Genomic DNA, 23043 nt, shown 5'->3' on the forward strand with positions numbered 1-23043 from the left:
TCTCCTCCAAACAATTCAGCCAAATTCTTCAAAATGGGTGAATTACACATTTTGAATAATTGTACAGGCGAACATGCCTCTATAGGAGTAGACAAGCTATGTGTTGTATGTAAATGATGATAGTTTTTGCATGCTGTAACAGGTTGCTCTTCTTTTCATTCTAGGTGATTACATATCAACATCCGGGTTTCAGAATGTCTGAGTTTTTGACTGCGCTTGTCTATGCCTCGGAAAAGTCTGCAAACATTGCCCGTGCCTGCAAGCAAGAGGAGGCCCTCTTTCAGCTGTTGGTGCAGGAAAAGAAAGGGAATGAGAAAAACAAGAAATTTGTCAGTGATTTCAAGACACTAGCAGATGTATTGGTTCAAGAAGTAATCAAACACGACATTGGAAAGAAAGTAAGTAATATGAACTAAAAAAAATTAATCTGGCCTATTTGTTCACAATGCTGTCTGTTCTTTCTGGAAATAGTTAGCCTGGACTTGGACAGTTGTGATCATAGAATTGCTATAATGCAGAAAGAGGCCATTAGGCCCATCGAGCCTGCACTGACAACAATCCCATATAGGTCTTGTAACCCCACAGACTTACTCTGCTGGTCCGCCTGACACTAAGGGGCAATTTAGCATGGCCAATCAACTAACCTGCACATCTTTGGACTGTGGGAAGAAACTGGAGCACCCAGAGGAAACCCACACAAACACAGGGAGAATGTGCAAACTCCACACAGACAGTGACTCAAGCCGGGGATCAAACCCGAATCCCTGATGCTGTGAGGCATCTATGCTAACCACTGTGCCACCATGCTCCCCACTATTCTGGTACTCAGTACACTCGCTGTTTGTACTTTTTCTTATGAAAACAGAAGTAAAAGTTTAGGCTTGCAAGCCTTTTATGCTGATTAATTGCTACAGGATATTAAGGGCATCATAGCTTTGAACTAAGCGCATCAGGTCTCTCGCAGCCATGGTAATTAGCATTGGAATTTTGGGATTAACTGGATTTAATTTTCTTCATACCATTTTATGCTAGAATAATGGGCCTTCTAGATCCGGCTATTTTTAAGGGTGGTGCTGAATATGAAGTCTTTCCATTCCCATTAAATCTGGTGCCATTAGCGGCGATACTAATTGGGGGGCTGTGCAAGCAGAAGGAATACTAGGACAATGTGGAGTGATGTTAATTATTTTCCCTCCTTTTATTATGGAAATCATTACTCCACTGTGGTATGACTGAAAGGTCAGCATATGGAAATTTGTGATATGAACCCCATCATACACAGCACAAAGCATGAGGAGCTCAGTGCATGTTAATTAATGCCAACAGCCACATTCTGCACTAATAACTGAACAGTGGCCGTATGATGTTATCATTATATTCCAGAAAAGAGTCTTAAAAGGCAGCATGGTGGCACAGTGGTTAATACTATTGCTTCACAGTGCCAGGGACCCGGGTTCGATTCCAGCCTTGGGTGACTGTGGGGTTTACACATTCTTCCATGTCTGCATGAGTTTCCTCCGAGTGTTCCGGTTTCCTCCCACACTCCAAAGATGTGTAGGTTAGGTGGATTGGCCTTGCTAAATTGTGCCTTAGTGTCCAAAGATATGAAGGCAAGGTGGATTAGCCATGGTAAATGAGCGGCGTTTACAGGGATAGGGCCGGTGCAGATGCAATGGGCCAGATTATCTCTTTCTCCACTGTAGAGATTCTATTATTCGACTGGATAAACTCTTGCCATTTCAACATTTGTTTTCATATGCTGAAATCGACAAGTATTATAATATTGTTAGACCCAATATGTCAATCGCTCCATGTTCCTGTACATTTTCAGAGTGCAGCAGGATGGAGGGATAAAGGTCTATATGTATAAACCCAGTAGCCCTGGTACTTGTGTCACAGCTGAACTTTATTGTGAAGTCTGCAGCAGTATTGAGGTTGGGGGAGGGTAGTCACATGATTTCAGTTCCAGTGGAGACCTAACCACTAGGGCTACCTAGGACATCCACCATTAGTCAAGGTTGCATATTGCTTGGGTTGGTAGGGAAGGGATGTAAGGTCTCCCAGTTCCCACTAAAATTAGCCGTTCCCTTCGAGAGGGAAAATTACATTTGCATTCTGTTCAGTCATCCAGGCCTCAGTCCTGCCCTGAACTCTCTCAGTTGACCCAACAACAACCATTGGGCCAGCCAGTTTCACCAAGTGTATTTGTGCTCACCCTACACTAGGTTTCTCTGCTGTTCGAGGTCATGGGGACTCCAGCTTTAGGAACCACTGCCTCTCACTCCAAACCTTTCTTTAAGTCACTGACAATCTTTGGCATCAGTAGATTCATTTTCCCTAACAAGCCAACAGGCTTCTGAGCCTCAGTGAATTTCCATTTTTGGCTGGCCTGTCAGGCTAGAAACTTAAATACGACTGATTTCCAAGTTGCTGGATAAACTATTAACAAAGAATAATTAGCACAGTGGTAAACAGTATAGGACAGATTAACTTGTACTGTACTTGTGTGTTTCATTAATGATTCAAAAGGTGTTTACAAGGTGTTCACAAGGTGGTAATGATTCAAATGTGCGTTATTGATCACTTTAAAATTGGACACATTTATTTGATTAATTCTTGAGTTCATGCAAGCAAGCCTGTTAGTTTCAACGAATGGACTCACCACAGGCAGTTTGTATCAGTATCAATCACAACCAAGTCAAAGTTAAAAGCAGCTGACAAATCAGGGTCCTGTTGTTCCATTGCAGTCTGACCTTGGAAAGCTTGCATTTCCTCCACCAAAAGGAACTTGGGGCAAAATGTTTGATTCCTGTCGGAAGCAGAACAAGAATGTGGAACATGGCCGGGGATGGAAGTGACCCCCGGCGACAGACTGGGGTTGGAGCGGGGTGGGGGAGTAAATGTACCTGCCTGCGAGGGAATCCCTTGTGCCCAGCATAGTTGTTGGGCCACAACTGTGGCCACTGGCAACAAGTGGAGGGGGCTGGCAGAATGGGCTTTTTAATGTGAACATGTTTGAACTGCTCTTCAGACAACACCTCCATTGTGAAGAGCCCTCTCTGAACTGCATCGGCAGCTTCCATTCTGCATGGTGGGACTACCATTGTCGTTATTGGAGGCTCTCTAATTGGCTTTGAATTGTATATCCACTGTGTTTAAGTAGATGCAGGTGGAGGACATTAATTAGGGTTTCACTTGAGCACATATAAAAAAATACTTGTTGAAACTGTGCTGTGCTTGAGTTCAGAAATACATGTTGGTATTGTTTCATTCTGCAACTAAATGACTGACTCAGCAAAGATTGGCTACAGTAACAGCCCAACCCTTCACCCAACAGGAAATTCCTGCAATGTCAATGTCCTCATCTAGGAATAAAATTTCTGCCCCAGAAAACATCCATTGTGACATTGGCTTGGACGATTTTCTGGCTCCAAGGTGGCTACTCTTAACAGGTATTAGGCTTTGGAATATATTAATGAGGGGCCTAACATGTGCTTAAGAAAATCCATTGCGGGTTTTGGTTGGATTGTTGCAGTCTGACTAGTGATGACCACTGTATTGTTTTATTACTTTCACATGGAACTGCAAGGAGCACTCTGCCTCTCAGCTCCACAGGACTCCTGTGAGACTCTCCCCCTTCTTAGTCTTCCCCAGTGGACTCAGCTTGGGCCTGCTGTTAGGGAGGCAAGTGGGTCAAATTAGATCAGATCAAATGTCATATGTCAGCTCTCCTCAATTAAAAAAAATGAGCTTCAAAGCTCAGTACCAGCCAAACCTCATGCCTTCTGTTTGGTACACACTGGAATTCTGCCAGCTGATACATGCATAGAAACATATCAAAATAAATTTTTATCCCATACTGGTTTAAGGAGACATGAGCATTATACCATGTATTATTCTTTTCTTGGGATGTGAGAGTCACTGGGTAGGCCAATATTTATTGCTTATCCCTAGTTGTCCTTGAAATGGTGGTGATGAGCCACCTTCTTGAACAGTTGCAGTCCTTGTGGTGTCGGTGCGCCTACAGTGCTGTTAGGGAGTTCCAGGATTTTGACACAGTGACAGTGAAGGAATGATGGTATGGTTCCAAGTCAGGATGGTATGTGGCTTGGAAAGGAACTTGCAGGTGATGATGTTTGCATGCATCAGTTGCCCTCATCCTTCTAGGTGGTAGCGGTCATGGGTTTGGAAGGTGTTGTCTGCACCTTCACTCCTCGGTGAGTTTCTGTAGTGAATTTATAGATGGTACACACTGCTGTCACTGTGCAATGGTGGTGTTGGGACTGAATATTTAAGGTGGTAGATGGGGTACCAATCAAGCAGGTTGCTTTGTCCTGGATGGTGTCAAGCATCTTGAACGTTGTTGGAGCTGTATTCATCCAGGCAAGTGGACAGTGTTCCATCACACTCCTGACTTGTGCCTTGTAGATGGTGGACAGGGTTTGCTAAGTCAGGAGGAGACTTTATGCAGAATTGTAATGCACAAGGCTACCAGGATAAGTCTGTATGAACCTTAACTTGTCCCTTTAAGGCTACAAGCTTGAATTGCTGTAAATAGCATACAATAAGATCAGTTAAAAGATAAGTATCTTTAGTTTGGGTGGCACAGTGGTTAGCACTGCTGCCTTACAGATCCAGGGATCTGGGTTCGATTCCCACTTGGGTCACTGTCTGTGTGGAGTTTGCATGTTCTCCCCACGTCTGTGTGGGTTTCCTCCGGGTGCTCGGGTTTCCTCCCACAGTCCAAAGATGTGCAGGTTAGGTTGATTGGCTAAGCTCAATTGCCCCTTAGTATCCCCAAATGCGTAGGTTAGAGGTATTAGTGGGGTAAATATGTGGGGTTACGGGGATAGGGCCTGGGTGGGATTGTTGTCGGTGCAGACTCGATGAGCCAAATTGCCTCCTTCTGCACTGTAGGATTTCTATGATTTCTAGTTGGTCATAAATATTTGAATTTCTCCTAAGATGAGTCGCGCAGCTTTTCCTTTTTATATTCATTTGACACATTCAACTATAGAATCAGATGTGTGATGAGCACACATCAGCATTCAAGACTATTTTGGATATGCAGAGCTGTCACTTTCTCTTTTTCCCCACCAAAGGTTATATGTCAGTAATATCCCTTGTTAGAGACCAGATCAGAAACTCCAAGATACATCATAAAGTTAGCCTAGACCCTAACCTTTTTTGACTTTGGATTTAGGGTCAATGGAAGGTGTTTCGCTCCAGGTATGATTCAATTGTCCCACTAGGAAGCTTTTATTAAAACAAACTTTATTTCATAGAATTCCTACAGTGCAGAAAAAGACCATTTGGCTCAACGAGTCTGCACCAACTCTCTGAAAGAGCATCTTACCTAGGCCCTACACATATTTGGACACTAAGGGGCAATTTAGAATGGCCAATCCACCTAATCTGCACATCTTTGGACTGTGGGCGGAAACTGGAGCACCCGGAGGAAACCCATGCAGACACGGGGAGAATGTGTAAATTCTACACAGACAGTCACCCAAGGTCAGAATTGAACCCAAGTTTGTGGCAGTGCTAACCACTGTGCCACTGTGCCATCCCTAAATTTAAGTACACAGTTAGAATATAACAAAGATATTAGTATAATATTTTACTAATTAAAATACTTAAACATGATGAAGTATAAATCTTAACAACTAACTATCTCTATAGTTCAAATGTAAGCAGTATCCTCATTGGCATAAATCCCGATAAGAATCAGCACAAAACAAAAATGTTCATGTGGGTGCTGTGTTTCCAACCTTTTAACCCCTCTGGACAGATACAGAAAGACACCTGGCTTATGACTCTCATACAGCAACCTCCAGAGAAAGATCTATCCCCAAACAGAAGAATCTCAGAGAAGGAGACTCATTTCCTGGCAGATTCCAGTCAGAAAATCCAGAGAGAAAAAGAGACAGAGATAAAGCAACTGCTCTCCAAAGATCCCAAGTAGCAAACTGAGCTTGATTTCTCTGTGTAATTCCAGCTCCACCCAATCACATGACCTTACTTGTCAATCAACCTAATCAAGCCCCACTCTGAAAAACCCCAAGAGAAAACACTAAAATAACAATGCTGCGTTAGTTCAGATTAAAACAAATATTCCAACCATTAAGATCAATTATGTTGCTGCAGTAACAACAGAGGCTGCCATGTACAGACAAAATGGCACCGATACTCAGAAATGCCTGCTAAAAAAATGCACAGAAACATGACTGAAATGCATTTCTTAAAGGCACAGTATCATCACACCCTTTACATGTTGCCAAAGCAATCACCTTTAACAATCATTTTTTTCAGTTTCCAGGTCTAGAAGATTATATCTTCGGTGAAGAATCAAATCAATTCACTAATAGTCTTGGTAAGTAAAATTAAATCTAAATCTTCAGTATCAAACCAGGTGGATTACTTCATCAACTTGCTGAATTTGACTGTGTGCATTATGACTAATAGTCATGCATGCTTGTCAACAGTGTTACATAACCTATCATTTAAAATTGCAAAATTGAATAGAATAGAAATTACCATTAAAATCAAGGTGCGCGAATGACAGAATGTTTTATTGATATGAAAAACTCGTGAACAGAGATTCCATTCATTGCAAATCGCCACAAATTGCCGGCCAATTTGGACCTTTCTGCTAAAATAAAAGCAAATTACTGCGGATGCTGGAATCTGAAATAAAAAACAGAAAATGCTGCAAAATCTCAGCAGGTTTGACAGCATCTGTGGGGAGACAACAGTTGTTGACATTCTAAAACATTGGGCGGGATTTTACAGCCTTGCTCAGGCGAGATCGTAAAATCCTGCCCAAGACCAACGGAGATTTCCATTCTGGGAACCTCGCCCACCCCGGAGGGTGGTAGGGTTTTGGCTGTTATCTCTGTTCTCTCTCCAGACAAGCTGTCAAGCCTGTTGAGATTTTACAGTATTTTCCATTTTTGTACCTGTCGGCTGTTAATTTCACATATACAGCATTTCGTCCTAAACATTGTTGCATTTACTCCTTAACTGTCCACTAAATTTGGTGTAGAAGTTAAATCCATTCATTAACACAAGGTGTTAATTGTTAACTACTTCTGATCAGCTCCTCTTGCCCCAAAACAACAATTCAAAGTGTTCATTCAGGTTATGAATTATTGCTGAAGATTTTTTGAATGGCAAATCTTCACATTAATTTTTCTTTTCCTTCCCTTAATCCAGTTTCTCTTTTCCTCTCTTTATTTTTCTTTTTGTATCTGAAATGACACTGAATTTCCTCTCCTTCCCAATCTTCCTCTGTTATTTCTCCATCATTAAATCATATAGTTTAAGGAAGTATGCTGCTTGTCCCATTGTTTATCAAGGTGTCACATGCCCCGTTGCCCTCACCTGGTCCATTAACATTTGGGGGAAAGCTTTTTGTGTGGATGGTGAAGGAACAAATCGAACCAATTGGGTATCCCATAAAATGCTACATTCTGCAAGATCCAGGCCAGAGCTTTTCACAAGTCCATATCATGTGAAAAAGAACATATTTAAAGATCTTTACTTTCTACTTAATTAAATTATACATACAATGAAAGCGTGCATTAATTTTCTTTTCACAAATCCAATTAAGGTGGATTGTTTTTCTGTAACTTATTGCAAGTAACATAACCAATAAATTCTGAACTAAAGTTTCTTCACCGATGTATTCATCCACAACCGTTTTCTTTCAGTAGTCTGCCTGAGTGCCAAGTTTGGCTCTTTCAACAGTACTTAATAATTTAGAAATTCCCATCAATCAAATTGTTACTTGACCCCAAGATTCCGCAGTGCAGACTAAGGAACCTTGTAAGCTTTGTGACCTGATTCCACTGTATAGTTTGTCTTTGCAAAATTACCATCGTGATCGTAGCATCACAGTAATACAAAGGACGCAGTCTAACTATGAAGATACAAATTCTTTGCTGGTGATGGGTTTGTTCACCACTGTATATGTGAAACGCTGGGGTGCTTGGCCATCAATATGAGTATAAAATTGGAAAAAGAATTTCCAAATTATATTGGTAAAATTATACATTATGTATAAAATGTAGAATAAGGGATGTCTGGGAGGGTCCTGTAAGATTGCTAATTAATTAATGATGTTTAAACCCCAAGGGTGGTTAGCATTGTTGCCTCAGGGCAAGGGACCTGGGTTCAATTCTGGCCTTGGGTGACTGTGTGGAGTTTTCATGTTCTCCCCAAGTCTGCATGAGTTTCCTCCAAGTGCTCCGGTAGCCTAAGGATGAGCAGGTTAGGTGGATTAGCCATGGTAAATGTGTTAGGTTACGGGGATGGGGCAGGGAGAAGGGCCCGAGTGGGATGCTGCTTCAGAGAGTTGGTGCAGACTTGATGGGCCACATGACCTCTTCTGCACTGTAGGAATTCTATGATTCTGTGATAAAAGCTCTTGCGCCTTTTATTTATTTACCTAGGTCAGTGTTTTGAAAATTATCTACTTCTTTTTGAGTTTCAAGCTCCCTGTTGGCAATAGCTGAGGTGTTGTGTTTTGTCAGAACTTAGGCACGGGTCAAGGACAATACTGGTGTCAGCTTATTGTACTTTCTTTCTGGCAGTTATGATAACCCAACGACATAATACCCCACATAAAGTATATCTACCAAGTATCTGCACCATATGAACTATGCTGAGTTATCTGATTCATTGCCAGGAGAGCATAGGGACACCAGAATTAACCTTAACGCTCCTGGGTAGTGGCACCCAGGATTCCTGCTCCTGAATGCGTTCCTGGAGTTTTTTTCTCCAGTGGCATTCACTGACTCAAGTCAGCTTCACCTTTCATACTGCTCTGAAGTAGAGTCACATGGACTCAAAATGATAACTGTATGTTCTCTCTCCACAGGTGCTGCCAGACCTGCTGAATTTTTCCATCATTTTCTGTTTACATTTCAGATTCTAGCGTCTGCAGTATTTTGCTTTCTCTTTTTATAGCGCTCCACTCTCAGCCTCTGTGATCATTTTGCTCTAAACTTCACCCTTTATACCCTTCTGCTTTCCACCCTTTGATGAAGTAGAATTCTAGCAAATTGTCCTTACTACAACACTCAGGCCGGAATTTTACCGCTTCGCCCGCCCCGATTCCGGGGCGGGTGAAGCTCGCAGAACAGAAATCTCTGTTGGCCTCGGACAGGATTTTACGATCTTGCCCAAGCGAGGTTGTAAAATCCCACCCTCAATCTTTCAAAAGCAATAAAAACTGCAATAAAAACAGAAAATGCTGGAAATGCTCGAAAATGAATTGGTATCTGTGGAGAGAGAAACAGTTGATGTTCCCAGTTGATAATCCTGCAGCAAATCTGCGAAATGTTAGAAATATAATTGGTTTTAAGCAAAGGAAAGTGGCGGAGTGTGGGTTGAAAAGAGCAAAAGGGAAAATCTGTGGTAGAGTGAGAAACAGGAGTGATTAAATGACAAGGCCAAAGGGTGTGGTAATGGGACAAATAGCAAAACAAAGGATGCGTCGAGATGAGGTGTGAATAACAGAAAGTTGAACAGCCGCTGCCCAAAAGCAAAGAAAGAGAAAAAAAGACAGTAAAACCAAATCTGCAAAAAAAGGGAACAAAACAAGGGCAAAAGGTGCAGTTTGACATTGCTGAACATAATGTTGAGTCCAGAAGGCTCTAGAGTACCCAATCAAAAGATGAGGCACTGGTCCTGGAGCTTGCATTGAGCTTCAGTGGAACAGTGCCAGAGGCCAAGGACAGGGAGGTCAGTATAAAAGCAAGTTGGAAAATTAAAATGACAGGCAATCAATAGTATTAGCAACATTCCTTTGATGTATTTCACTTTTACTGCTATTATAGAAACTGGGATGGACAGTGTCAATTGGGAGATAGTTGATAACCCTCTTGCCTCTGTGTCAGAAAGCTGTGGGTGCAAGTCCCCTTCTTTGTTAATGCTTTTTAAATTATGGAATCTTTGTACTTCATAATTAACAAAATAAAGATAATAAAGGTAAAACTCGATTTCTGCAACACTTTTCGTTACCTGGCAACATCCCAAAACACTTCATTCTGAATTAATTTTGAAAATTAGTTTGCAGGCAAACATTTGGCCAGTTTTGCATAGCAAGTGCCCACAAATGCCAATTGAGATAAATGACCTTTCAGTCTGTTGTGGTGGTGTTGGGAGATCCATGTTGGTCCGGACAGCAGGGGAACACCCTGAAGTGCTGTAACAATTTTGTGGGATCTTTTACAACTATTTGGATAGGCAGATGGGACCAGCTCACTCAAAGGACTGTATCTTTTATTAGAATACATGTAAACACAGTGCTCCCTTTTCATTCCACTGAAGTGTTGGCTTCAAATATTGCACTTTGGAAGGACAAACCAAAGAATCATAGAATCATAGAAACCCTACAGTGCAGAAGGAGGCCATTCGGCCCATTGAGTCTGCACCGACCACAATCCCACCCAGGCCCTACCCCCACATATTTACCCGCTAATCCCTCTAACCTACACATCCCAGGACTCTAAGGGGCAATTTTTAACCGGGCCAATCAACCTAACCCGCACATCTTTGGACTGTGGGAGGAAACCGGAGCACCCGGAGGAAACCCACGCAGACACGAGGAGAATGTGCAAACTCCACACAGACAGTGACCCGAACCGGGAATCGAACCCGGGACCCCGGAGCTGTGAAGCAGCAGTGCTAACCACTGTGCTACCGTGCCGCCCAAAGAAGAACGTACAGGGTAAATGGTAGGACTCTGAAGAGTGCAGTTGAACAGAGGGATCTGGGAATACAGGTACAGAATTCCCTAAAAGTGACGTCACAGGTGGATAGGGTCGTAAAGAGTGCCTTTGGTACATTGGCCTTTATAAATCGGAGTATCGAGTATAAAAGTTGGAGTGTTACGGTAAGGTTATATAAGGCATTGGTGAGGCCGAATTTGGAGTATTGTGTACAGTTTTGGTCACCTAGTTACAGGAAGGATGTAAATAAGGTTGAAAGAATGCAGAGAAGGTTCACAAGGATGTTGCCGGGACTTGAGAAGCTGAGTTACAGAGAGAGATTGAATAGGTTGGGACTTTATTCCCTGGAGCGTAGAAGATTGAGGGGAGATTTGATAGAGGTGTATAAGATTTTGATGGGTATAGATAGAGTAAATGCAAGCAGGCTTTTTCCGCTGAGGCTAGGGGAGAAAAAAACCAGAGGGCATGGGTTAAGGGTGAAAGGAGAAAAGTTTAAAGGGAATATTAGGGGGGGCTTCTTCACGCAGAGAGTGGTGGGAGTGTGGAATGAGCTGCCGGATAAAGTGGTAAATGCGGGGTCACTTTTAACATTTAAGAAAAACTTGGACGGGTTCATGGATGAGAGGGGTGTGGAGGGATATGGTCCAAGTGCAGGTCAGTGGGACTAGGCAAAAAATGGTTCGGCACAGACAAGAAGGGCCAAAAGGCCTGTTTCTGAGCTGTAATTTTCTATGGTTCTATGGTTCTAATTGTCTGCCCGAGTCGTGAAATAGTGCCTCAGGGCATAACTTTCGGACTTAGAGTGTAGAATGGTCTCACTGAGCCAAATAAATACATGGTGTACTACATAAGTAAAGACTGTCTTGTTTTTACATCAGTTGATTTAAAAAACATTGCTCTCCTACTATTCTCCTACCAAGAATCAGCAATCTTTGAACTGATTAAAATATTGTTGTCACATTGCTGTTGACATAATGGAAGTCAGTTTGGTTCAGTGTGAATTATAAGAACATCTACAGGGATTGAATGTTCTACAGATAAAAACTCAGAGTTGTTCAGGAAACCCGAATTTGACAGTAAAGTTTGTTATCAAGCTGGAAAGGAATAGGGTCTACTCATCCTTTCCGATGCCCTCGCAGAATGATTTGCTCACCCCCAACCAGTCAAAGTTAATTTCTCGTTTGTATTCAGGGATTATAATTGCATTTGATCTACTGCTGATGTTATCACTTCTACACTGAGCTACACCATTGCTTTTCATCCATTGAGTTGGGATGCTCTGATGTCCTGTTTCTTCAATAACCTTCAGTCAATTAGCACTTTTTCCCCAGTTAAGAATCTTTCAAAGGTGTTTTTATTTTGTCATTCATTTTATCATGATGAAGTTTGATTCGCATGCTGAAAGAACCTGTGTTCTAGCGCTGTTTCTTTCACTACATCACCTGACTTCTATGTTTAGCACATTTCAACCTAGATAGTACTCAAAGTAGAAAAAGAAATTGCCTGAAGATTCTTGCTGTGCTGAATACTATCTATTTTATTTCTATTAAAGGAGAGAGGATCAAAGTCAAAGTCTGTGTGACAGAGAGAGAAACCGCAGAGCTGCTGAGCAAAGTGCTGGATGGCAATTTGACAGCAGCCAAACAATTGGCCAGGATTGTTCATCACGATGTCTCCATTGAGGATCCTGCATTGGAGAAGGTGAAAGCAGATATTCCCCAGGATACTTTTGCAGTTTGGGTAGATCCTATAGGTACGTCGCTAATATAAATAAAATGAAGATAAACTGCCAAGGAAAAGAAAATGTAAGAGCCTTGAGTAAAAGTATCGATTTGTATTTAAATTCAGCTTTAGAATGAAATTTATTTTCATTTAGTATTGAGGAACAATATGATGTTTCATTTTTATTGGAATAGATGTGATAATAAATCAGAATTGTAATTTGCTAAGGGTTGTGGTAGAGCTCCTGCTACCTTGAGAAACATTCAGAACTACATACAAGCCACAGCAGAGACAACATTAAGGCAACCCAGCCACCCGCCTTGGTTTTGTTTCTGTCCAGGGATTGGAAATGATGGCCTATGCATAAGAGAAAGGATAACAATTTGCTACAATGAGCATATGATATTGAAATTGTCATGATTCTCCTTGAAGATCAATAACTTTAAAAACAAAATTTGATCTTCAGTTAATAGCTGAAAGAAATTACACATCAAGATTTTGCATTTGAAGACATTTGCTGCACAAAAGACTAAAAGCATTATTGGCTAAATACCAGTTTGGAGGCAACTTATACTTTAAACCACAGAACAGAATACTCCACTTCTCACCTTTAGCCCAACCTAAAAGAAATACACTTTATCGGTATACTTCACACTGTCCTTTATGTAGACATTCAATGTTCCCAGAATCAAATCAAAGTGATTCTTAGTTCCCGAGGATTTACCCCATTTTTTTTTTCGCAGCCTGATAACTTGCCAGGCTGAGAAATGAGAAATGTTTTCTTTGATTCATTAATGGGATGTGGGTGTTGCTGGCTCAGCCAGTATTTATTGCCCATCACTAGTTCTCAAACTGCTGCAGTCCCTGAGGTGTAGGTACTCGCAGTGCTTTTAGGAAAGGAGTTCCAGGATTTTGAACCAGTGACAGAGAAAGAACAGCAATATGTTTCCAAGTCAGGGTGGTGGGTGACTTGGAGGGATTCCAGGTTGTGGTGTTCCCAAATGTCTGTTGCTCTTGTCCTTCTAGATGGAAGTGGTCGTGGGTTTGGAAGATGCTGCGCAAGGAACCTTGGAGAGTTCCTGCAGTGCATCTTGTAGATGGTACACACTGCTGCCACTGTTTGTCGGTGGTAGAGGGAGTAAATGTTGGTGGAAGGAGTTGCAATCAAGCAGGCTGCTTTGTCCTGGATGGTATCGAACTTGAGTGTTTTGGAGCTGCAGTCATCCAGACAAGTGGAGAGTATTCCATCACACTCTTGACTTATGCTTTGTTGGTGGTGGACAGGTTTTGGGAAGTCAGGAGATGGTTACTTGATTCAGAATTCCCAGCCTCTGACCTGCTGTAAAAGCCACTGTATTTATATGGCTAGTCCAGTTTAGTGTCTGGCCAATGGTAACCCCCAGGGTGTTGATAATGGGGAATTCAGAGATAATGTCATTGAATGTCAAGGGACGATGGTTAGGTTTTCTCTTGTTGAAGATGGTCATTGCCTCTTGTGTGGTGCACGTTACTTGCCACTAGTCAGTCCCAGCAAGGATATTGTGCAGGTCTGGCTGCATCTGGACGTGGACTTCTTCAGTATTTGAGGAATCACAAATGGTGCTGAACATTGTGCAGTCATCAGTGAACATCCCCAGTTCTGATTTTATAATGGAGGAAAGATCATTGATGAAGCAGCTGAAGATAGTTGGGCCTAGGACACTACCCTGTGGAACAGCTGCAATGATGTCCTGAAACTGTTGACCTCCGACCACCACAACCATCTTCCCTTGTACCAGGTATGACTCAAGTGCCAATATACACTTAGGTACTTTATTTAGTCTCAGCATGGTTCTTGAGGTCTGCCCATAGTGGATACTGGGTGTGTTAGCATGGAAGATGTAAGAGCAAAGGGTGGTAGGTGAGGGTCATAAGTTGGCACTAGGTGGCATAGTGGCTGTAAAGGGCCATGGCAGTGGATGGAGGTTTGTAGTTTAGCTTAGAGGGGGGTAAGAATGGTGGATGGAGGAATGGGCTGGAATAAGTTATTGCAAAGTTGATATAGGGGCTATAAAGGACCAGGGGTTTGGGTGGGGGTCATAGGTTGGCTTGGAGCCTATGCGAGGTCATGGGGCATGGGTGGCTGCATTAGGTGGCATGGATGAGGCATGGGAGTGAAAGGGGGTGGGAGGTGAGGGATAGAGGATTTTCTTTGTTTCACTCTTGTCATCACAGTTGGGTCAAAGTGCCAAATTACTAAGGCCAGCTTTTCACCCTGTCAGCCTCTGCAACCGGCAGCCCCTGTGTGGCCTCAATAGTTTCTGGGATCAATGTGCTGTCTCCCATGACACTTTTCCCCCGAAACAAACATCAGAACATCTGGGGCAGTTTATCCCAATTTGGATTTACAGAACTGGGAATTCTTCTGACTTAGAAGTGAAAGTTCTTGCGTAGTGCGGTTGTGCTGACTGGAGACAGGGCAGCCACGTAGTCTCATTAATAAAGATAACTCCTTGGGTGAAGTCTTTTAAGTTGGAACTGTGAAACTAGTTGACATTCTTCTAAAGAGCTTGCATTTATATGGTGCCTTTCATGACTTCAAGACATCCCAAAAATGCTTAAAGCCAATGAAATGCCTTTGAATTGTAGTCACATTTGTAACATTATGTCAAATAAGTGTAATGCATGTTTGTTCTTGTAAGTGTACCTGATTTACAAGTTGAAAAAATTAAAGTTGTGAAATACAAAGCTGCAAAGGAAAAGTATTAGTTCTATTAATCTTAAGTATTAAAATGACATGAAGAATGCATAATTAAAGTACACTGTATATTTGACCATAAAAGAATTAACTGCAAATTATTTCTTGATAAATTTGCAGTGCATAGTGGTTGATACAGCTCCGCCCTTTTCACTGGTAGGTTTGGTTTTAATTTTCGACAGTTTTCAAAAGGATCTTTGATAACAGCCTCTACGCCTCTCTAACCACCACAGGAACCTATATGTGCAAGTAAATGTCAAATACAACCAGTTGGTTCAGCTCGTACTTTTACCATTGTGGTTGATGTTTTTTGTTCTGCAACATAAATTTTTGCAACTTCGAAATCAGCTAAATTTAAAACAAAAATGTACTTCCACATGAATTTCACGTACCCTATTTAATCTCTTCTGTGGCTCAGTGTCTATTTTTCTCTGACTTTAAAGCACCGTCAACATTAAAGGTGCTATATTAATGCAAGCTGTTCTGTCAACATTGCCTCCTTCCCAAACCCCATTCCCCCCACCACAGCATGTTGGCGCTGTAGTGTATTGGGCCTTTTGATCATAGATACCAATCCAATCTGGATTGTGATATGTCCATTCAATACAGCCTCAAAGCAGGTTCACTTCTAACAGACATCATGGAGATAATTTTGACTTTGGGCAATTGTGTAAAACAGCTAATAGCTTTTCAATTGACTGCGATACACCTCTTCTGATTTTCATTCCATTGAGGCCTCTTCACAGCTCATCTGGTGAAACATGCTTGAAGATTGGCTGCTTGCATCGCAGTGGCAACCCTTAGGAAAGTGAGGGGTTGACGGATTGATGTGACAGTCAGGGGGTTTTGGGGGTTCCCATTCTTTTGATGTGCAGTCAAGTGGGTATCTGTTAGACTGCCTGGAGGCCTGGTTTTTCTGAGTGCAGCCAGCATGTTTGCCTCATGACAAACCAATCTTGTAGTTGGGGCCTGAAACAGGTGTTAGATCCTCTATTTTCATATGAAAGATGCTAATGTCTGGTATAGGTCAATGTTTTGGCCTTTACCAATATGGCAGCTAGTGCACTACTGATTTAAAATGAGCTTGTAATTTCTACTATCATATTAGGAAGTTGTTTAATGCCTGAAAAAAATGGGCACTGTGCAGTCAAATTTCCAGACTCATATTTCAAAGCTATGTGGCTCTGTGATATCATCAGAGATTTAACTCAGGGCTGGATGCAGTGGTCTCTGCTCTATTCTGACCAAAGGTTCAGTGGGATGTCCTCCCCGCTGTTGTTTAAGGGTCAATTGCTGTTAATAGCCTGGAGGCAAGATTTCCACCTCCTCAGGCAAGAACAGAGAGCTGCAAGCTAGTTGGATGGCTGAGGGGCATAAAGTTTAAAGTTTATTTATTAGTGTCACAAGAAGGCTTACATTAACACTGTAATGAAGTTACTGTAAAAATCCCCTAGTAGCCACACTGCGGCGCCTGTTTGGATACACCAAGGGAGAATTTAGCATGGCCAATGCACCTAACCTGCACATCTTTGGACTATGGGAGGAAACTGGAGCACCCGGAGGAAACCCACGTAAACACGGGAGAACGTGCAAACTCCACACAGACAGTGAGCCAAGCCAGGAATCGAACCCGGGTTCCTGGCGATGTGAGGCAGCAGTGCTAACCACTGTGCCACCGTGCCACTCCAGTAGTGGGGGTAGGGAATTTTGACGACTTTCCAAAACAAGGTGGTTGACGGGAGTGGACGGGCTGGGTTTGAGAGGCCAGCCATGAGAGAAAGTAAAGTGCGAAGTCTGAAACTGAAGGGGGAGCTGGGGCATGGCTCCAATAGGCACATGGGGTCCACAAAGGAGCTCCTCGCACCTTACCCGACAACAGCATGCAGGGCTAAGTCTGCTGAGCTTCACATGGCATGCACCACCCCCCTCTACCACAAGTCAAATAGCGTTGACAGGGGTTAATGAGGTCCTTAAGTGCCCATTAAGTATCCCAATGGTGTTTGGGTTGTCCAATGCCTCCACCAACATGTAAAATTTCTTTCGGGCTGCTGGCATGGTTAGGAGGCAGAAAGAGCACCCGCTGGATTTTACAACCTCACCCCAGCTTCAAAACTACTGGTGGTGGAGCATAAAGTTCAACCCTTACGTAGAAAGTTATGTATTTCCCCTGCTTTTCTTCTTTTATTATTTAAAAACAACAAATCATTTAAATTAATGACTTTATTGAATCAATATAAGCACTTGCATTCTAATTTTTCACACTTGAGTTTAATCTGAACTTTATAATACACAAGGAATTTTATCCAGATACCTAAGAAATAACACAGAAGAGAAAGTAGAACATACCTCATAGACAGTGATTGTTTTAATACTGACCTTGGTGTCTGGCTCCAGTGGCCAAAAGTGCCCACTGCTCCTGCCTGATGTTTCTGGGACCACAGATCTGTCAGCCTTTTGATTGGCCAGTCTCTGAGGTGAGACTTCCTGTCTCTGAGGGGTAGCAATCCTGCCTCCAGCCTACTAATGGCCAACTGACCATAAGTAACAGCAGGGCAGCTGTTCTTCCCTTGGGCTGGCTTCCCACTGACCTTTTAGCTGATTTGGAGGGGTGGGGTGGGGAGGGGGACCTCTGTGCCCCACAAAATTCAGCCCTAGGTTACAACCTTGTAATTATATTACGGAATCACAAAGCTTTGAATTATGGACCTAGAAATTTGATTGCATGGTGCCTGCTTTTAGGCACCAAACAGCCTCATAGACCTCTGATATTTTTTCAAATATAAAGACAGCAGTCTTCTTCAGTGTCTTTTCCTGTGAGAGATTTTACTGAACTGATCTTTAGGTGTCTGCTTCCAGAGGCAGCCTCATGGCATAGTCACATGACTACAAAAAGCCAGAGGTGTCAATCAGACATTGCAAGGCCCAACAGATTTGGTGCTTAAAAAATGTAAGCTCATTATGAGTCAGTAGTGTGTCACCTGCTGTAGTGATATAGGCCAGAAAATCAGCCTGAATAAGACATTAGAATCTTTCCTGCACCGATATCTTTGTCACAGGTGGCATCCTTGGAGAGCCTGGACTATATAATCTGGCAATGAGTTCAAATCCCAGCATGGCAGTTGGGAAATTTAAATTTAGTTAATTAAGTAAATCAGAAAGAAAGGGTAGTTCACGCGCCATGATAGTGACCATGAAACTACTGAATTGTAACAATCCATTTGGTTCATTAATGCCAATTAAGGAAGGAAATTAGCCTGTCTGGCCTAAATGTGACTCCAGACCCTTACTTGCCCTCTGAAATGGAATAGCAAGCCACTCAATTGGATCAAAAGACTGTAGCAGTTTATGAATCATAGAATCCCTACAGTGCAGAAACAGGCCATTCAGCCCATCGAGCCTGCACCTACAATAAGCCCATCCAGGCCCTATCCCCATAAACCCATGTATTTACCCTGCTAATCTCCCTGACACTAAGGGGCAATTGAGCATGGCCAATCAACCTAACCTGCACATCTTTGGAGAATGTGAGGAAACCCACGCAGACATGGGGAGAACATGCACACTCCACACAGATAGTTACCCGAGGCCAGAATTGAATCTGGGTCCCTGGCGCTGTGAGGCAGTAGTGCTAACCACCATGCCACTGTGCTGCCCCAGCCTACTAACTGGCTCACCTCCAGTGTCTCAAGGCTTTCAATAAAACTGAATGCCTTGGAATTCTGATTGTACAAATAATTAACTAATTCGTACTTTTTTATTTGTTATTTACATACTTACATACAAGAACAATCATGAATGATGATTTATAATACGAGAAATTGACTGAATTTTCTCTAAATTTAACTGTAATTCTACTTGGACATATTGAGTCAAGGGCAACAATTTAATTTCTTTTCTGCATATTTTCCAAGCCGGAAAAAAATGTTAATTCTATCCTTATTTTATTTTTTAAAAGCACATTCAGCATCACTGTGAAGAAGCAGCCCATACCTGGCCCTTATCACCATAGTTTAATCCATACTTCTTGGCATATTCAGTCTTGGAATGTCTTGAGTGATAAATATTATGACAGCTTTTGGCAGCCCACTGCAGCAGTTCAAAGCGATTCTCTCTTCCTGCTCATTAGATTTAAACTAAGATAGGTTTGGTGCAGACGATGTGATTGGCTCGGCAATGATTATCATGTTGTGCAACCGTTCCATTGTCTTTAAATGTTGAATCGAAAATAGACTACTGGGTGCTTGAAATAAACAGTTCCAAATTTAGAACACAATATTCTCCTATATTTAGGAAGTAATGAATACCATCAGAGCAATTCTTTACTGTTTAACCTCTGTGGATAAGCATCGTAATTCAAGCCATCAGAATTCAAAACATTTAAAACCATTAGCACAATTGGGAAATTAATTCAGTAACTTAACTCCAGGATGTCTATTATCTGTATTATAACGCTTTATGTAAAAGTTTACCAAATAGCTTAATAGAAACACTGGCCTGAAATTAGGCAGTTGGATGGTGTTTGGGTTGCATAAAATTGGGTGTAATGTGTTTCGGTGCTTTCATGGTCCCTACCTGACTGTCCAAGTCCTCAGTACAATTTTATGTGCAGCAGGGCAGGCATTAGGCAGCCCACCCACTCTTGGGCCAAGTGATGCTTTATGAGACTACCACCAAGTTTGAAGTCCACCAGGCCCACCAGTCACTGCTTGGGCTATTGGTGGGAAAGGGATGGTCCTTCCTTTACAGGTTCCCATTGAAGGCCACATTAAGGGGAGGACCCCTCCCCACCCCGCAACCTATGCACCTCAATCCACCCCGCTCTCTGTAGCCTCCTAGCCTGGCCCCACCAAGAATCATCCCCACAAGTTACCTCCCCATCCAGCTCCAGTGATGATCTCTGATGGGGACTGAACCAGGTGATGCTGCTGAGCCAGAGTGCTGTCGGCCATTTGACTGGTCTGCAGCCTCTCAAAAGTGGTGTTTCCTCCCCGGATGGGGATGGAAGTCTCACCCTAAGTCAATGAATGCCCCTCTGAGCATTAGCTGGCTGGGAGACAGCCCACCAGAGTGGGGTGGGCTCTCCCTACTCTCAGAGCTTTGTTCTGTTCCTACAATATCTAATGGAGATAAAGGTATTATCAGATATCTTTAAAGTTGCCATAATCACATTAAAGCAATTTTAAAAAGTGAGCTTTTTTACCTAGGTCTTGTGAAGTAAGCCTGCCCGTCCACCTTGCTGACTATTGTATACTAGCCAAGATCCTGGCCTGCAGATCTGATTGGCATTGGCCCATTAGCCCAAACAACTTTACAGAGGATTGACTGAGGGTTTCAGCAGCTAATGAGTGGAGGCATGGGCAGTACTGAGTGATGTTCTAGAGATGGAATTAGGCAGCATTTGCTGTTGGTAGATTTGTTTTTTATTCTTCCATGGGATGTGACCTCACTGGCAAGGCCAGCACTTGTGGGCTAATGGCCCTCGAGAAAGTAGTTGTGAGCTAAATTCTTGAACTGCTGAATCCGTCTGGTTTAGATACAGCCACATTGCAGTTAATAAGGGAGCTTCAGGTTTTTGACCCAGCGACAGCGAAGGGACAAGCACCCGGAGGAAACCCACGCGACAAGGAGAGAACATGCAAACTCCACACAGACAGGCACAGAGGGCTGGAATCGAACCTGGGTCCCTGGCTCTGTGAGGCAGCTGTGCTAAACAATGTGCCACCGTCCCAATGCCATCTTTAAATGATGTCACCAAGTAGGTAGATAAGATAGAAGAAGGGGACAAGAATAAACCTCTGGGGGTTCCAGCTACCAGAGTGGAACCAAGCGAGAGCAATCCCACTGAGCTGGACAAGAGAGAAGTGTTAGGTGAGTGTAATATGGGCCCAGTAATACTTGATGTGGTTCAGTCAAATCCGTTGATGGATGCCTGAGCCAGTTATGTACCAGGTACACTCTCAAGTTTTAAATGAGGACGTGGAAATGGGAACTGTGCCAGGATGTGAGGGAGTTTTGCTGGATGCATGACAGCTGAAGGTGAGGGAGATTGAGCAGATTGACAGCTGCAGAAGGAAATAGAGATCCAGAGGTTCAACAGCTGGATTGTTGAAGGTGCCATTATAAGTGATTTGTAAGAGTTGTTTCGGAAGCAAATTAAGTGGGAAGTGGGTTTGAAGAAGCTATGAAGGTGTGACTGGTGAGGGTTAAAGGGAAATGTTTGGAGATGGTCTTGTTCTGATCAGAACAATGGGGATACAAACATTAACATCAAAGGGATTGTTGTAAATATGGGTCGGAGTTCATATGGAGCTGCTAGGGAAGCTAACTAAGAGAATGTTGTTAAATGGCACTAAGTTTGCAAATGAAGAGAGCCAGAAAGCAAGCAGAAACTAGCTTCTGCCACAACCATTTCCAGAGCTGGTAGCACTTATGTAAATCGTCTCAGTGAACCTTTCAACCTTCTTGTTCATTCATAAGTTTACTGTAATTATTTTTTTAAATATTGATAACAGTATGATTTTTTTCCCACAATTACCAGCACGTCGGCTTTGTATTTTGTTTATGGCTTGCCTCACAGCGGCCAAATGTTCTAACTAAAAGTGCACATAAAAGCTAACATTAGCGAATTCAACTTTACATATCTTGTGGTGAATGTTGTTCAAACTGAAGTGTAGATTTCCACCAGTGAACGCTTGCATCAAGATAATGATTCTATCGATTATCACTGACCTTGTGAATCTAAGCATTGAGTTATGTCTTTGTGAAGCTAACTTTACAATAAAATTTGAATATGTGAAATTGTTAGCTACGGAGTCTAAGGCGTAAATAGCTAAACCCTGTCTCTGAAAGATTGCTTGAATTCTAGCCTCAGCTGACATTTGAATGTCAATGTGTCTGGAATCCCTGAAGAGCAACATTTCTTGTATTTGCTCAGCTGAGCTGTCAGATCAAGTGGACGATAGCACGAGAGAATTCCTGTCTGCGCTGAGGAAAATTCAGTACAGGAAATTTGCTGTGCACACTTCTGCTTAGATTATGTGATGTGTAGATTACATTGATCATGGAACGGTCCTTGGCTTAATAATAGCACTGACAGTACCCAAAAGAATACTGAAGGCAGCAGAATAGGAGGCTGAATTTTTGCCACAGAAGCAGGAAACAGCAAGCAGGTCTGTTTTTGGGTCAGAAACCAGTTTCCGGTGGAAACAGATTAATGTTCAGATTTTCAAGAGGTGAGGCCTTAATTGGTATGAGGCAGGTTTCCTGTCCACTTAAAACCAGTGGGGCAGGAATCAAGGTGAGTGTGGGACTCATTTTACCCCTGCCCTGGCAGCAGCCACTGAAGCTTCTGGTGGTCCCAAGGGAGGGATTTGGAGTTTGTGTCACAGCAACAGAAGGTGCAATGCCACAGGGGAGCCTGGGGCCTGGAAACCCTTCATTTCATTAATGCCAACCTGCTGAAAGCTGCGAGGAAGATGAGGAATATCCTCTTCACAGAGGATGGCAGTAGGAGTCGACCTTGTTATGCAGCAGGTGCCATTTCCCCCTGTTTGCTCTTCCTGCTTCTCTCTTACTTCCTGCTTGTTCACTGATGAGTTGCTCATTACCAGGGTCTCACTGAGCGCAAGATCCACAGGTCTCCAGAGGACCATGTTATGGAGAACACAGTTGAACTCCACAATGAACAAGCTCCTTGCACTAGAATATCAAAGGGCACCACCCGATTGGTCTGAGCACTAGAACTTGCATCTTCAGAAGCCTCATGGCCCTGCTCGATGCTTGTCTTACTGAGCAAATGATAATGATTGGATCACCTCTGTGCCTCTATATCTGACTCCTGTAGAGGGG

General features: G+C 42.7%; 1 protein-coding gene across 1 annotated transcript in view; it reads left to right on the forward strand.

Moving 5' to 3' along the window:
* Positions 1-23043, forward strand: part of LOC144503759 (inositol polyphosphate 1-phosphatase-like) — a 239691-nt gene that overhangs the window by 204483 nt on the left and 12165 nt on the right. The window contains exons 4-6 of the mRNA XM_078228593.1: positions 165-398; positions 6313-6373; positions 12289-12489. Coding sequence (XP_078084719.1) covers positions 195-398; positions 6313-6373; positions 12289-12489 — 466 coding nt within the window. The 5' untranslated portion in view covers positions 165-194. The remainder of the gene's footprint in view (positions 1-164; positions 399-6312; positions 6374-12288; positions 12490-23043) is intronic.

This window comes from Mustelus asterias, chromosome 14 (genome assembly GCF_964213995.1).
Source record: "Mustelus asterias chromosome 14, sMusAst1.hap1.1, whole genome shotgun sequence".
NCBI lineage: Eukaryota > Metazoa > Chordata > Chondrichthyes > Carcharhiniformes > Triakidae > Mustelus > Mustelus asterias.